The sequence below is a fragment of the Uncinocarpus reesii genome, genomic scaffold (assembly GCF_000003515.1).
Source record: "Uncinocarpus reesii 1704 scaffold_2 genomic scaffold, whole genome shotgun sequence".
In the NCBI taxonomy this organism is placed as follows: Eukaryota; Fungi; Ascomycota; class Eurotiomycetes; order Onygenales; family Onygenaceae; genus Uncinocarpus; species Uncinocarpus reesii.
The window spans coordinates 605,693-619,909 of NW_003052499.1; the positions used below are offsets into that span (position 1 = coordinate 605,693).

Consider the following 14,217-nt stretch of genomic DNA (forward strand, 5'->3'; position numbering starts at 1 on the left):
GCGTGAAACTCGATTGAAATCATCATCTTCCTAGCCCTTTTCTTGGTGGTCAACAAGAGGACGCCCCTCATCTGCATTTGTATTCCTGATCACATCTCCTGTCAACCGTGCTCCCCCAAGATTCTCGCTTTTGAGGCCCTAGAAACCTCCTTCAGCACGAAAAGATTTACATGTGACGAACAGCCACGGAAGAACTATCCCTCCGCCCAACATTCTGAAATCCCCAGCTGGCTGACGGGGGCATATTAACCGCCCGTCCTTTTGGTCCGTAAACGCCGTCCAGCAAGGATCAGGAAAGCCTAATGAGTCACACTGACAAATTGACCATCGCAAGGCCTTTGCTGCCTGGTAGTTGGCTGTCAATTGCTGACAACAACAGGACTCGTTGAGCGTCTTCCCAACGAGAATCGCGGGTGAAACCCCACATCCGGTATAACTAACTACTTGGTGACTTTTCCGTTACACCAAGCAAGAGCAGAGTGAGTGTATCATGTCATGCGCCTGACTCACACGACGACCGAATGAGAAGACAAGCTCCGGGACTAAACTCAAAGGGCTGCAGCGACCGGGGGCGATGACTGGATGCGGATAGGCTGGGTGTTGGTCTGTGAGCACATCGCAAAAGTGAGGGGCTGCAGTGGGAGGGGGCTTGGGAGTCCGGGGGTGGATGATCGGTCAGGCACCCGTGACCTGGTGAGAGGTATCTGCGCAAGTCATCGGGTGTGTCGCTGTGCATTTGGGCATTGATTGATTTGAGTGTGCAGAGGAGGATGGATTGGACGTTCGGACGGGGATGTTCAGATGGAGGGACACTGTGCTTCTGCGGACGTGCCGTGCACTTTGAGAGTGGCCTCTTGGGGGGCCCGCTTCCAATGCGGAACCCGTACCCGCAGGATTGGTTGTACGGGATAAAAATAATAAAGTCTACTAATTAAGTGCAGAGGGAGCCTTGCTGCAGATCAAGCCTCTTGCTGCCCCGCGGCCACACAGCCCGCCGAGATGCAACTCCAAGACCGTCTTCACACACGCACAGTGACAGATCCTCCCAGTAACCACGGCACGCAATCCCAATTGCCCGCATTTGCTTCTCAGCAATTGCAGTGCTCACCAAGAAAGCCACAGCGCGAAAGCGACGCAAATCGTGGCCTCCAGGCGGTGTACTGGGCAAGCGTCCATCCGGTCCTCGTGTTAAGAGAAGGTGTTACGGCCCCTCGTTTATCGGCACCACGAGTTTAGGCTGAAACCAGCCAATAATGGAGGCGACACCGGGCCTGCGACCATTGGGCTGGCCCCGTTTCTGATCACGGGGGAGAGCGACATTGGCGCCGTGAGGGCTTGAAATGCCGTTGGCCAATTCGGAGGACAAGGCAAAACAGGCAAAAACAGTCATTTCTCCAGTCAAACGGTCGGATGTCAAAGCATCGTAGGCAACGGCGCTGGAGGGCAAGGATTCTTGCGGTGAAGGAGCAATTTCGCAAGGATGACCTCATATCCCCAGGAACGTTTAGAGCTACGGATTTTATCTTTTCGCAATTGAACCGGTCAATCGAGAGAGGCAGCGAGGCGACAGCCGGGAAATGAAGCAAGGTTTTGGAAATTTTCCATTTCAGTGCCAGATGACAGATGACAGGACCAGAAACTCAAGGGTTCTGACAGACTGACAGTGAAGATGATGCGATTGACTGGAGAATTCGGCCCTTTGATTTGTCAATTCGTGCTTGATGGTTGGGCACAAGCCTTGCGCGGTGACTTGTCCGTTTGATGAGACAGGGTAATCTTAGGCTTTGACGCCGGTGCAGAACAGCTGAGAAGCGGGTTTCGGACACTTGTCTTCGCTCGCTGGGTCGTTTGCTCCACAAGCCTGGCGAGAGCCCCGGGGTGACTTGTTAGGTGACGAACTATAGCGGGGATCACGGCCTGGAACCCTTGCCAGGAGCAACAGCATCATGTCATCGTCAACGATGAGCAGATCGGGATTCCAAGTGAAGCTCCTGTGCTTGATGGGAAAATTCTCCGTCCTCGCCGAAGATCCAAAGGAATCAAACGCATTGATCAATGGCACGGAATGCTTTAGGCAGCTGACCCAGTCAACCCTCGATCAGCCGCAGTAGATGACGCTGACAATTATGGCTGATTGACCAACTCAGCGGCTGATTTGACACTCTCGTCGGTCAATTGACTCGATTTGGGATTTAAGGTACGGCGGGTTCCGAGAACCAGAAAGGTTCCCAGCCCCGTCGAATAGAATAGCCTGGCGCCAAATTGTCTACCCGCCTGCTTCCTCGACTGTGCCTCTCTGTCCCTTTTGTTTCTTTTTTTTTTTTTTTTTTTTTTTACCCTGACTGGGCGCAAGAGAGAGACAAGGATCCGTATACGCCGTTCAAAACATGCGCCTGGGGCCCTGGGGGGGAAGGGAAAACGGGGCCGTGTTGTGCGATCCCCATCAAATCAAACAAACGTTTGCCCTGGGCAGTGGTTCTGTTCCCTTCTAAAATTATGCCGATGGACCAGAACGGGCTGCTCGACTTCACTGCCTGAAGTCAACCGTTCTTAATAAATCTTAAACCATTTTCCCTGGCGAGCAATAGCGTTCCGTCGCAGCCCGCGCTTCGCCCCCGATAGGCAGTTATCCTGTAGTCAAATCTCCAAACGGTTGGATTGCAATCCATCCGCCTGGGAAGTACATAGTGAGCGGACGGAGGAAAAGCTATAAAATGCCATCCATCCCCACACCTGCCTTTTGTCCAGTTAATGCGACTTTGGCATTTCGACGAGTCCCTAATGATTGCTCAATAATAATACCAGGGGCGGGTAATCTATCTGTTGTCAATAGGCCGATTTATTATTGTTCTGCCTGAAAATCTCTCCCCAACACTCAGCCCACTCATCAATACGCATCCCTCCTCTCTCTCCCTCTCCCTTTGACGTTTACTACCCAATTCCTCTCCTCCATCTCCTCGATTGAACCTGACACTTGGTGGCAAACTGCATCACGATTCACAGCAAAACGACGCACCCTTCTGCATCCCATTGGACTCTCGAACAGGTGTGTATGGTCCCGTTCCCTTCTTTTGTCTTCCCGATGCCAGAATCCTTGACGGGGGATTGGCTGCTCCGGGTGCCTAGCGAGGGAGAATGACTGGTGCCCCCTCCCAACAGCACACGCATACATCATCCTCGAGGCATGATTGTATCATTTGACTCATCCACGCCGTGTATTAAACCGGCTGACCCCAATCCGTCTCCCACTCGTCTCCGTCGTCTTCCTCTTCTTCTAACCACCAACAGATACATCGTGCTACAAGGCCACCGCCCTTGAAAACGTGACCGCCTTACATAACAGCGTTCAGCCCGGACTTAACCCCGACAAGTCCGGCTCTTATCGCCACGCCACCGCCCCTTCAGCCACTTTTCCTCCGCCTGACAAATCGGCCGCCAAGACCAGGGCGTTCCATTGACTTCTGTCTTGGTCATCAAGTTCGGCCATCTGACTTCGTTTCTTTTCCCCCTTGAGGCGCTGGCTGCTTTTCCGGTTTCCTTCTTCTTCTTCTTTTACCTCTTCTCTTTCTTCCCTCTCTTTCTTTCTCCCCATTCATTGACACCCGTCGTACCAAGCCTCTTTGATCAATCCATCCCGACATACGCTCAGCCTGATAAGGCCTTTTGAATCGGCTCCCATTATACGACCCAATTCTTTCTCTTGGATGCAGTCCTCACATCGCCCCGATATGACCCGGCTACCTGTCTCGAGCCTGGTGTCTCCCCCAGAGGCAGAACCCCTTGACAGCTTCAACGCCCCCTGCTATCAACCGCCCTTTCCTTCCTCCAACAAACTGCCTCCCATCGCCCCCGAACGCGCTCAGTCCCAGACCGATATGGATCTGCCTTCGCCACCCGTCACTCCCTACGAGCGGAGCAGAAAGATCAATTCTGCCCAACAGCCCGATGCCAATGCAGTCGCAGGCCCATCGAGAGATCCAGTGCTCTTCCCCTCCGATCGAAGATCGTCCGCATTTGAAAACGAGCCGCTCTTTGGGCCTGAACTCGCCCCTCCTGCTGCCCAAGCGCTGGTAGAGAAACACATTGCCAAGAGAAAGTCGACGGGCAGGGTCAAGTTCCAGCCACCAACTCGAGACGAGTATATGCTGGCTTTGGCTTGCGCTTCGCGTGTAATCACAAACTACAACCGGAATCCCGGTGCCTGGGCCAAGAAGGAACGGCAGATCTTCGACCGTCAGTGGGACACATTGCATCCGAAAACACACGAGTCGAACTCGAAATTCAAGAAACTCGCCCCTGCGCCTGGGAGAAAGGGCCAGTCTAGCGGTGGGCGCGTATCGAAACCGCAGAGGGCGAAACGGACGCCTCGATCCACTCCAAAGTCCAAGGCGCTCGACTCATTTGAATCTACCCCCGCTCGCAGTGCACCCAAGCCCCGCGTGATCGGCACGAATCGCGATGATACCGATTATAACTCCCTTCCGGATTATTCACCCCCGCTCGCCACCCTCCGCGGCACCAAGGGCCTCAAAGCCGATTGGAAAGGCCAGGTTCTTGATCTCAGCAACGACCCGGATAGAAACGCACTGGACTCCTCTGAAATCAGCCTCGCTGCCACGCTCCGTCTCTCTTGTGCCACTTACCTGTGCAGCAAGCGACGCATCTTCGAAGCTCGTCTCCATGCCCTTCGTCGGGGTAAGGAATTTCGCAAGACAGATGCGCAGCAGGCGTGTAAGATTGATGTCAACAAGGCCAGCAAGCTTTGGACTGCTTACGATCGCGTTGGGTGGTTCAATGCGGATTATTTCAAACAATACAATTAATCGAAGACTCGAGCGAGATGAAGAACAGGTTCTGGTAGCCTGTACCCCCCAAATAATCACAATGTGCCCTCGAAATACTCCATTCGGGACACTCGATATCATGGACGTCAAAGTGACGAGGTTGTTTTGTTGATTTGGCTTTTTTGAATTTTTTTCTGCCGAGCACTCCGCTCGATGGTCCGAGCTTCAAACTTTACTTTCCGTGCCGTTTCTGTGGAGGCGATGGGTCTGCTGGACTACCTACTTCTCACCACAGCAAAAAGACAACGGCGATAATCTCGCTTTTATTATTATCATCGACGACTTTGATTGTTATGACAACGACACTACTCCTGCTTTTCTGCGATGCATTTGAATGGGAATGGATACGGTTCTCGGGATTGGTGCGGTGTTCTTGCTAGCACTTTTTGTTTTACCTGACTTTGGGTTAACTATACGGCCTTTCTTTCACACCGGTTATGCATCTCCTTCACTTTGTTTTGCTCAAGATTGCATCAGACTATATAAATGGGAATGGTGGGCGGTTGGGATTTGGGCTCTCTCTCGCTCTTTATTTTTTTTTCCCCAATGCGAGTGCAGGCGTATAGTTATGGAGTTGGCGAGGCGTTTCCCGCGTGGTTGCTCACGATTTGATATTTTGATTTTTCTTTGTTTTTGAAGCTGGAGTAATGGCGCCTGGGTTTCGATTTAGACAATAACCATCTTTTGACATCCTGCGCATATTTTTCTTATTTCCTCTCTTCTCATTGTCATTTCTTTGAAATTGTTGCCTCCCATTCAGACTGGCGGTATCTTTTATCGCGAATACCCTGTTGTGTTTGATTTTACTGGATTTTTTTTTTTCCCTTCTAGCTCTTGCATCCTTTTTATTCGCCATTTTGCATACGCTATCTACATATACAGCAAATTCCCCCTTGATTTTCTACTCCTTTGATTCACACTGATATACGTGGTGGACATCCCCTCCCCCTCTCCTAGAAATTGTCAAAGAATAGAGGGCGCCACAGGGAGATTAACCAATAGTTAGATACACTGAATAGAAAGCCTGTTCAACACGCACAGACAAAAAGGTTCAAATCCCCTTTCCCAGCACGATTCGATGATCCTGCCAAACAAAAGGATTGTGGGTATATGAAGTAGACATGCGTGGCAATGCTGTGCATTCATTCCAATTGGGACTTGTCCCTTTTGAGTCAACGAAGCTCCGGCCCTCTCGGAGTCGGACACATTGTTCAACTCGTGTGCGGCTCAACTGAGACCGGAAAAAAAGTGTCGATTGACTCGCAACGGGGATTGCTCCAAGACGGGTTGTTCGCCTTGATGGCATGATTGGCAGACAGCCTTGCCTTGGGCTTTGCCTCGCTCAATGCAGCCTCAACAGAGTAACCAACCAACCAACCGTCTGCGATTTTGCTACCTTTTTCATTGCAGCGTGGGCTCTTGTTCTGTGGGGTGCTCTGTTGGTTTTCTAAAATTAGAAAACTAGAGGGAGTTATCTGATGTTGCTGATCAGCCATTCCCCTAGAAGCTCACATGTGCATAATTTGGGTCTGAATAGGCATAGGACGAATAGTCACCCCACCGCGAGTTATTCTGTATCTTAACGTGTGATTGCCATAGCCCATGACAGGCCTGGAAGCTTCTTTGTACTTTGTGCAAAATCTTTGCCTCCAGCTCACTGTATTGGTGTTTAATCTAACTCTATATATCGAACTAGATATGGCCTCTAAGGGATTTACAAAAGAAAACACAGGAAGCATATGCCGTTACTTTTGAGTAGGTCTGGCAAGAAGTACCACCAACTCGCTCCGGATGATATTAGGATGGTCTTTGAACATCAATTTGAGCTGGGGCATCAGAGCTTCCTTCATTTGCTCAAAATTGGGATCCTCTCGATACCAAAGGCCCGCGAATAATTCTGCCGCTCGGTCATACTGCCGCGGGATTTCTTCCTCGCGGAAATGGAGATTGCTCCTGACTCGCCGGGCACACACATCGCCGAACCCCATTTTCGGAAGAACGTCGAGAGCACCGGTGTGAAGGATATACCCTTGATGTCGTGCCTCGTCTTGCGCACTTAGGGGTGTGCAAATGGCACTCATCAGTTTTTGAGATTCGCTCTCTGGTGCGGACTGGACGACGATGATGCGAGAGTTGGGATTAGTTATATCTGTTACTCGCGCAATTTCTTGGAGTGTCTTTTCGAGGTCGTCTGCGTAGTCCAAAGTCAACAACGCAAAAGCGGTATCAAAGCTGCGATCTGCGAAAGGCAAATTTCCCAATGTATGAAGGGGTGCCTTTGTTGCTTTTGATACGATATCGACTGCCTCTTTTAAAATACCTAAGCGGAGATTGAGAATTTAGCAAGATACGTTTGTTTAAGAGACAGTGAAAAGGGGGTCTCACATCCAAGACCATCACCAATATCAAGGATTTTCGTGCCGTCCTTCAAAGGATCTAGGATCGCTTCCTGACCTGCCTCAAAGGCAAATCGGCTTTGAAATTCCTTCCAAGCGGACGCATTCCGAGTGCGTGACTTTGAGTGCACCTCTGGGTGCGGATATGGTCCAAGAAATGGGCAGACTAGTGGCAGTCTTTTTGCAACAAGAAGATAGGTGTCTTCTGGCACCTTGTGCTCAGAGTCATCTGGGTGGAACGTGTAAGAAGTTTCTGCCTCGATAACCAATCCAGTGCCCCGCAAAAGGTCCCTCCACCCTTGCCTTGACATCAACGTCTCATCTGTGGTTTTGGTCATCCACGGCTTTCCCACCCATCGAACACTGTTCCAGATTTTATCTTCAATCAATACCTTGTTCAAGCTCGTGCTGGGAGTTACACCGACACCGAGAACTAAGATTCCTCCATCACCCTGCAACCATTCGGCAAAACGTGAAGCCATGGCGTGCGTCTCGCTAGGAGATATCTGGAAGAGGGAGTAGATCGCAAAGATTGCATCGAACTTGTATGAGGGAACGAACTTCCTCATATCCATCTTTTCAAACGTTCCCGGTACTTGCGCGCGAGCGATTTTCAGCATTTCCTCTGAGACATCGATTCCATGCACGGAGTGGCCGGCGGCAGCGAGCATTGCAGCCACCGGCTTCCCTGTGCCGCAGCCAATATCTAGAATGCGACTGCCGGGCTTGAGCTGTTTGAGGACGTCTTGAACGACCGCCTCGAGCTGCGGGCTATTGACATAGGCGTCTTCGTACCGTTTGCCCAGGTAGTCAAACAAAGTCTCGGCGTCGACAGCAGGTTCCATGCTGAATATGAAGTCTTGTCAGTTAAGTTCACTAAGTAGTCAAGATTTGAGATATCGAGGGGAATAGGACGTCGCGGGAAGAAATTTTGTAGGACTCAAAAGGGTTTCTCTTTCCCTTTTATAGTCCTTCCCTTCACTGATTGCGTGGCTCCCGACGGCACAGTGAACGCTTTCCCAAGCGTTGAATAGGTATGTATGTCCTGCAGGACTAATGCACGAACACGTTTCACTTGAGCATCTGGGTAAGGCATTTTTACTGATTCCGAGTGAATGCTCTTATCTTGTAGCGCTCAAGACACAGCCTTGAAGACAGCGAGACGGAGAATCCCATCTGGCTGCGTAAAGTCCATATTGAGGATCGTCAAGCTCCAGTCTGTGTGACACCCGAACCGCGAGAAAAGCAATTCTTCAGTGGAGTGCATACGCGATGACGAGGCAACTCAATCGCCAGTTATTTACTGTATACCAGCCAGGCGTGCACTTCTGAAGAGACCTATCGCTTTTGTCAACCCACATCTTTGCCTTGCAGGCGAGGATCAATGCAACGGAGATGCAGAATAATTGTTGGGTCGCCAAATCGTACAGTTAATCACCTTTTGAGGGAATTTGTCGACGTTCGCACAGCCATGCTCGCTGTGTCCCCCAGATCAACTGTATCAAAACGCCCGCACAACAAAGAGACCAGAGGTACTTCGAGGTACATCCCACGGCACAGACTGATAATCACTGATTGATTAGATAGGGCCCGCAACGCCACCTGCGCTCAACTCCCCTCCTCCGTCCCATCAACCAGACGAATCGCTCGCTTTGGCTCCAGGGACCGCCGCAAATCAGGATACCCGTGTCCACTTCAAGAATCGAGTTTTCTTCCCACGTCCTGACTCGACTGCAGTGCGTGATTTGTCAATTGAGACCAGCACTTTGCCGTCACGGTGGCGAGGAATTAGCGAAGAACAAGATCTCCCCCATTCAATTGGATTTTCTTCCCAACTCAACGTGCTTTGTCTCCAGTGGAAAGGGGAATTCGCCATTGACACAAGAATGACTAATTGACTTCCAGCGGCCCCCCTGTCTTGCCATCCATTGACTTTTTTTCGCCTTTGTCGGTCGGAAGAGCGGGGGTGAGCGATCCAGAACCACGATCCTTGGCGTATCCTGGTGGTTGAGGCCCTTTTGTTGCTTTGGATAAGTATAGCACAAGCTATGACTATACTGGCGGAATGGGTATCAGAGCTCCACATGGCTATTTCGAAAGCGGGGGTGCGGATCTGGCGTTTCTCGGGCCAGCTCAAGCTGATGAAATCTCATAGCTGAGTATGGTGTATCCGGTGACGATAAACCGAGTAATACGCAGATAGAGGGGATCCGAGCACCCCCCCTCGTCTCTGAAGCTCACGGCAATACGGGGCAGAGATAGTAGGGCTTCGAGAAACCCCCATGAAATGGCAGGTGACCCCCAGAAGATCGCTGAAAATCGGCCTCGTTGATCTACATGCATCGATTTCCCAGGCCACCGGGTGATCGACGAGTTTATTTCATCGACACTCGTCCATATCACGACAACATAAGACTTATTCGAGCCCAAGAGAAGAAGATGTTCGAAATATCAAGTTTTATACGGTTGGCAGCAATATGTACAAGAAAAGGGGAGAAAAAAATAGGGAAAGAAAGGATTAAACAGCTGGCCTGCCTCCCTCTCCAGATCCCCTCTCATCTTTCCAGTAACAGAGGACATACAAAATAAACCGGCGAAGTACGAACTCAAGACGCGCGTCCGGAAACGACAGGTGATCCTTCATGAAAAAGGGTCGATCTCGATGAGCAGCGATAGCGCTCTACCCCAAAACCTTTTGGCATCAAACCAAACCCACCAGAAATGTCCGTCAATGGATTCGCTGTGAGAAAAGCGGCTCGAGTACCAAATTGTCAATCGGGGAAGGGAACATGCTCATCGGGCGACGATCACAGTCTCATATCTAGCACTTTCGCCATTTGATGTGGTAGATCTGTCGGAAGTCGGCATCCGTGGAGTCGTTGGTCAAGAGGCCAGAGGCGTTCTTGTCGCGGCTGCTGAGGCGGATCGAGGTGTTGATGTTGAGCGCACGGCTGCTACCGCAAGGAGACCAGTTGCGAGAGGTCTGGTCGGTGTCATCGTGAAGGAAGTAGTCACCGTTCTTTGGACCATCGAACCAAGTGGTCAACGCAAACTACGCGATCGAGTGTTAGCTTTTGCATCAGGGGGGAGGGAAGGACACTGCATACGTCGTTGGTCTCGCCAGAGTAATAGTAGTTGCTGCGGTGCACGCCTTCAACGCCACGGTCCAACTTGGCATATCCGCGGTAGTCGACACCCAGAACGGAGTACTGGTAGCCACCAGGGTACTGAAGCTTAAGGTTGACCTGGCAGTTCCTGCGGCTCTCTTCAAGGCTGATCTTGGGGCCGATGGCAGCAATAAATTGATCAAAGATCAATGTGACCGTCTCGCGATCGTCAGAGAGGATGGTGCGAGCGCTTCCCTGAGGGCATCCACTGCCACCATAGGTGATGCCAACAACGTGGACGTGATCGGGATCGGGCCCGTCGCTGGATGCATCATCGCGGGCAACGATATCGTCGATGACATCGCGCTCATCGACATGGTAGGTTGGCCACGGCTTACGGGTGCGAGTCGATGATTGGTGCGGGGGCCTCGTGTGGGTATGGTGCGGTGGCTTTGTCGGCCAGTGAGGAGGCCTTGTGTTAGTGTGGTGCGGCGGCCTAGTCGGATGGTGCGGTGGCTTCGTTGGTAGATGGGGGAACTCGAAGGTACGAGTGACTTCCGTCTGGACCTCCTCAGCACCACCTGGGAGGACGGCGGCTGCGAGGCTTTCGGCGGCAAGGCCGAGGAGAAGGAGAGTGGGCTTCATTGGGGATTGATAAGAGACAGGAAAGCGAATAGGACGTTATTGCGATTTCAAGATCTTGATGGCCCAAGAACAAATTCACAAGCCACTGTGGTGAGAAACGATCAAGGAACCCGACGGGGAGAATCTTCACTGTTTATATATCTGGTCAAGGAAGGCAGGATACAGGAGATATTCAGACTGCCCAGCGGACAAGCTGCTTCCATGCAACCCTCACACCAGACGCAAGGGTATCACCGGACTGCCAGGATCAAGGTCCATATCACGATGGCTGCTCCGCATCTGATTGTTTGCCATGTCTCATGGCACGCCATTGACTAAGGATTTCGAGATATCGGATAACTCCAACCGAGGGTACGGAGGGCTAGACTACACATGCATCTGAACTACGAGGAGAAACAATCTCGCCTGGGTTTGCGAGGTAAGGTCTGATGAATGGCACCCTGAAATCCATAACAGGAGCACTATGGGAAAGGGATTTCCTGAACTTTTTGCCATGAATACGACATTGCTCATTTAACTCATCAGATCGAGCGGCAGAGAGCAAGACTGACCAGATATCCCGGGTCCTTCGTTCTCCGTGGGTGGGCGGTCGAACTTCAGCCATTCAGCGTTTCGGGTGGCAAGACACATTTCAGCTAGCTGATTTCAACGAGACCCTCTCAAAGGCCAATTATCGGGCTTGTTTTTGGGGCTCCTTATTCTAGAATGGCTAGGAACAGGGTCTTGGATTGCGAAACCTGGGGTATCGCTGTATCTTATGTGGCTGTCGGGAGGAAGCCACTGGACAGCAGTGGTACGAAACAACCTGTCAATAGAACGGTACGGAGTACGGAGAGAAAACCCGGAAGGTTTCCCAGAATCTTCATAGAGACGTCTTGAGGGGGGGGGACGCCGGTTTCCTGGAAAGTACCGATTCCATATCCCTGTGAGGGTTATTGCGGAGGGGGAGGAACACGTTGTTTACCTGTACCGTGGCGCAAGCCACTGTGTCACTCCGATGGCGAGACGTTCAACTGGCCAAGCTTAATGGTGATCGACAGGGAAAGCGTTGATCATGCCGTTAAGCTTCAGAATCTGTCGTGGGGAACTGGGATAGGTTGACGAACTCCTTGGGGTGAGGAGATGGGCACAGACCGTCGAACTGTTTCCCGTCAATTTGGGCCCTCCAACCCTTCACGGACAGCGACAAAAGAAGCAGTTCTCCACCAATGGAGCACCTTGTTCCTTCGCTTCCAAAGCGTCCCGCCTGAAAGTAAAGTGTATGTGACGATCTACGGCGCATCCGGGATATCACGCTTGTTACGAACAAGGTTTGAGTAAGATAGAGTTTGATTCGCCATGACTCTCAACTAGTGGCCTCATTCTATCGTGTCTTGACCTTGGCCAATTTCGGAGTTTGAAAGAGGCTCGGCTTTTTCCACACTCTTGTTCAATATTATCTATCTCGCATTAGACTCTCTGTATATCGAGTTCGAGTTTTCAATACCCGGCATTGTTTTGTGCTTGGCCGAAACTTGATTCTTTCAGTTTGCAGCTTATCATATTTTTGAAAAAGGTATCAGTTGGGGATGGGTCCTTTCGCCCATGATCCTAGACCCTGCGGGGAATATGTCATGTGCGGTGAAGGCTCACAAGGATACTCCCCGCGATATTTCGACAAGTCGAACCGAACAAATATGGAGCACATATCATGGGAAGATAGATCAGGTTTGTTCACCATGATGTTCAGGGATGTCTCACACAGCTTGTGGGTGACAAAAGAAGGGAAAATAAAGACAGTCACAGTTGGTCCCTCGATATCAGGTCGATTGAGGTACATGAAGTCAGGGCTGTCAGGGTTAAACGGAGATCGGGCACGCGTCCCCAACATTCGGGATCATCCGCCCCGAGCGCTGTCTTCCCAAAGATCCATTTTCAAATGGTTTAAGCATTCCAGGGCATTTCGAGGCGGGATGGAACCTCAAGGTTGCAGAAAATACAGAGTAACTCTCGAAAAGAAATCGAGGAGGGATCATGTTCGGGGTTGTGTCATTGTGCGAAGAAAGGGTGCAATGCAAAGGGTGAATTCTGCATCTTTTAATTGGGGTGAAGGGTTACAGGCTAAGAGATAAGAGAACATGCATCCGCAGGCTGCTGTGCCGTGTGGTGTAATGGAGTATTGTTCATATAGAACCAAGGAAAACGCATCAGCTGAGGTCAAAAGAATGGGAAGAGAGTGAAAAAACCTTTCGGATGCCTCTGATATCATCTACAACAAGTTTGATGATTCTGGCAGCCGGTGGTGAATTAATACTCGGGGCAGTGGTTCTTGAGTCCTTGATCAAGAGATGGCATGAAGTCCAGGGAATCCCGACATGTTGTTGAAACCTAACCGAACCAATCAGACATCACAGCCTGATGAAGGGGTCTGGGTGACTCATCAACTGTGTCTGTTCTTATTGGCCAACTATATTTAGCATGTAACCTATTAGTAAGCTAGCTTTAAGTCTCGTGCACTACCTGACTAATAATGTTATATAAGCAATTTGATTCAGGAATAATGTTTCTCCATTATCAACACGCTAAGCCATATTCGGACGCTACTGCGAGCGATCTACGTAAGCTTATTATAGCAACGTCGGACATTCAGCTCGATTTTGACGTGTGGACAACCGACGAAGCCGCTCAGTCGACTCTTCAACGTACTTCTTGTCTAAGGGAAGGCTTAGGGCGGAATCATCCTCTCATCTATTACCCGCTTGCCAGCGCTGTTGAACTCATCGCCGAACGACTGAGGGAATCCAGTCCAAGGCAGCGGCGACATGTCGCAAACCCTGACTCGCGCGGACTCCGTCGAGGAACAAGACCCTCATAATGCCAAAGAAGAGAAGAAACCCAAGAGCAGAAGACCAGCAAGTGCGTGATCGTTTATTTGCTGCCCTTTAAATTTCACGGACTCCGTCTGGGCCTTCCGATTCAATCGATCTCCGGGTTCGACGGGAACGGCATGATTGTTGCGATTTCGAGAGGACGAATATGACTGACTTAGTGGAAATGTAGATACCGCATTTCGGCAACAGCGATTAAAGGCATGGCAGTGAGTGTGATCCCAAATACCGTCATGATACATCCACACAGCAAGTAACAGATTGCGTTTCTAACCGCCCGCCTTGTTGTATCTAGACCTATTTTGACCCCGAAGACTGTACTTCCCTTTTTTTCGCCGTCGGGATTATATTTGCCCCT

The 14,217-nt window shown here is 50.7% G+C and overlaps 4 protein-coding genes across 4 annotated transcripts in view; 2 read left to right on the forward strand and 2 right to left on the reverse strand.

The window, feature by feature from the left end:
* Positions 1–3,728: 3,728 nt before the first annotated feature.
* On the forward strand, positions 3,729–4,823 carry UREG_03173 (uncharacterized protein; the record flags this gene model as incomplete). The annotated part of the gene is made up of 1 exon (XM_002543610.1): positions 3,729–4,823. One exon carries the CDS (start codon positions 3,729–3,731, stop codon positions 4,821–4,823), a length of 1,095 nt encoding a protein of 364 aa, XP_002543656.1.
* A 1,766-nt stretch (positions 4,824–6,589) lies between these two features.
* Positions 6,590–8,085, reverse strand: UREG_03174 (uncharacterized protein; the record flags this gene model as incomplete). The annotated part of the gene is made up of 2 exons (XM_002543611.1): positions 6,590–7,164; positions 7,230–8,085. The coding sequence occupies 2 exons, from the start codon at positions 8,083–8,085 to the stop codon at positions 6,590–6,592; spliced, it is 1,431 nt and encodes a 476-aa protein (XP_002543657.1).
* Positions 8,086–10,061: 1,976 nt separating this feature from the next.
* UREG_03175 (uncharacterized protein) lies at positions 10,062–10,992 on the reverse strand (the record flags this gene model as incomplete). Its single annotated transcript, XM_002543612.1, has 2 exons — positions 10,062–10,292; positions 10,348–10,992. 2 exons carry the CDS (start codon positions 10,990–10,992, stop codon positions 10,062–10,064), a joined length of 876 nt encoding a protein of 291 aa, XP_002543658.1.
* Positions 10,993–13,793: 2,801 nt separating this feature from the next.
* Positions 13,794–14,217, forward strand: part of UREG_03176 (uncharacterized protein) — a gene marked incomplete at both ends in the record, with an annotated part of 1,684 nt that continues 1,260 nt past the window's right edge. The window contains 2 exons of the mRNA XM_002543613.1: positions 13,794–13,887; positions 14,032–14,068. Of these exons, the coding sequence (XP_002543659.1) occupies positions 13,794–13,887; positions 14,032–14,068 (131 nt within the window). The remainder of the gene's footprint in view (positions 13,888–14,031; positions 14,069–14,217) is intronic.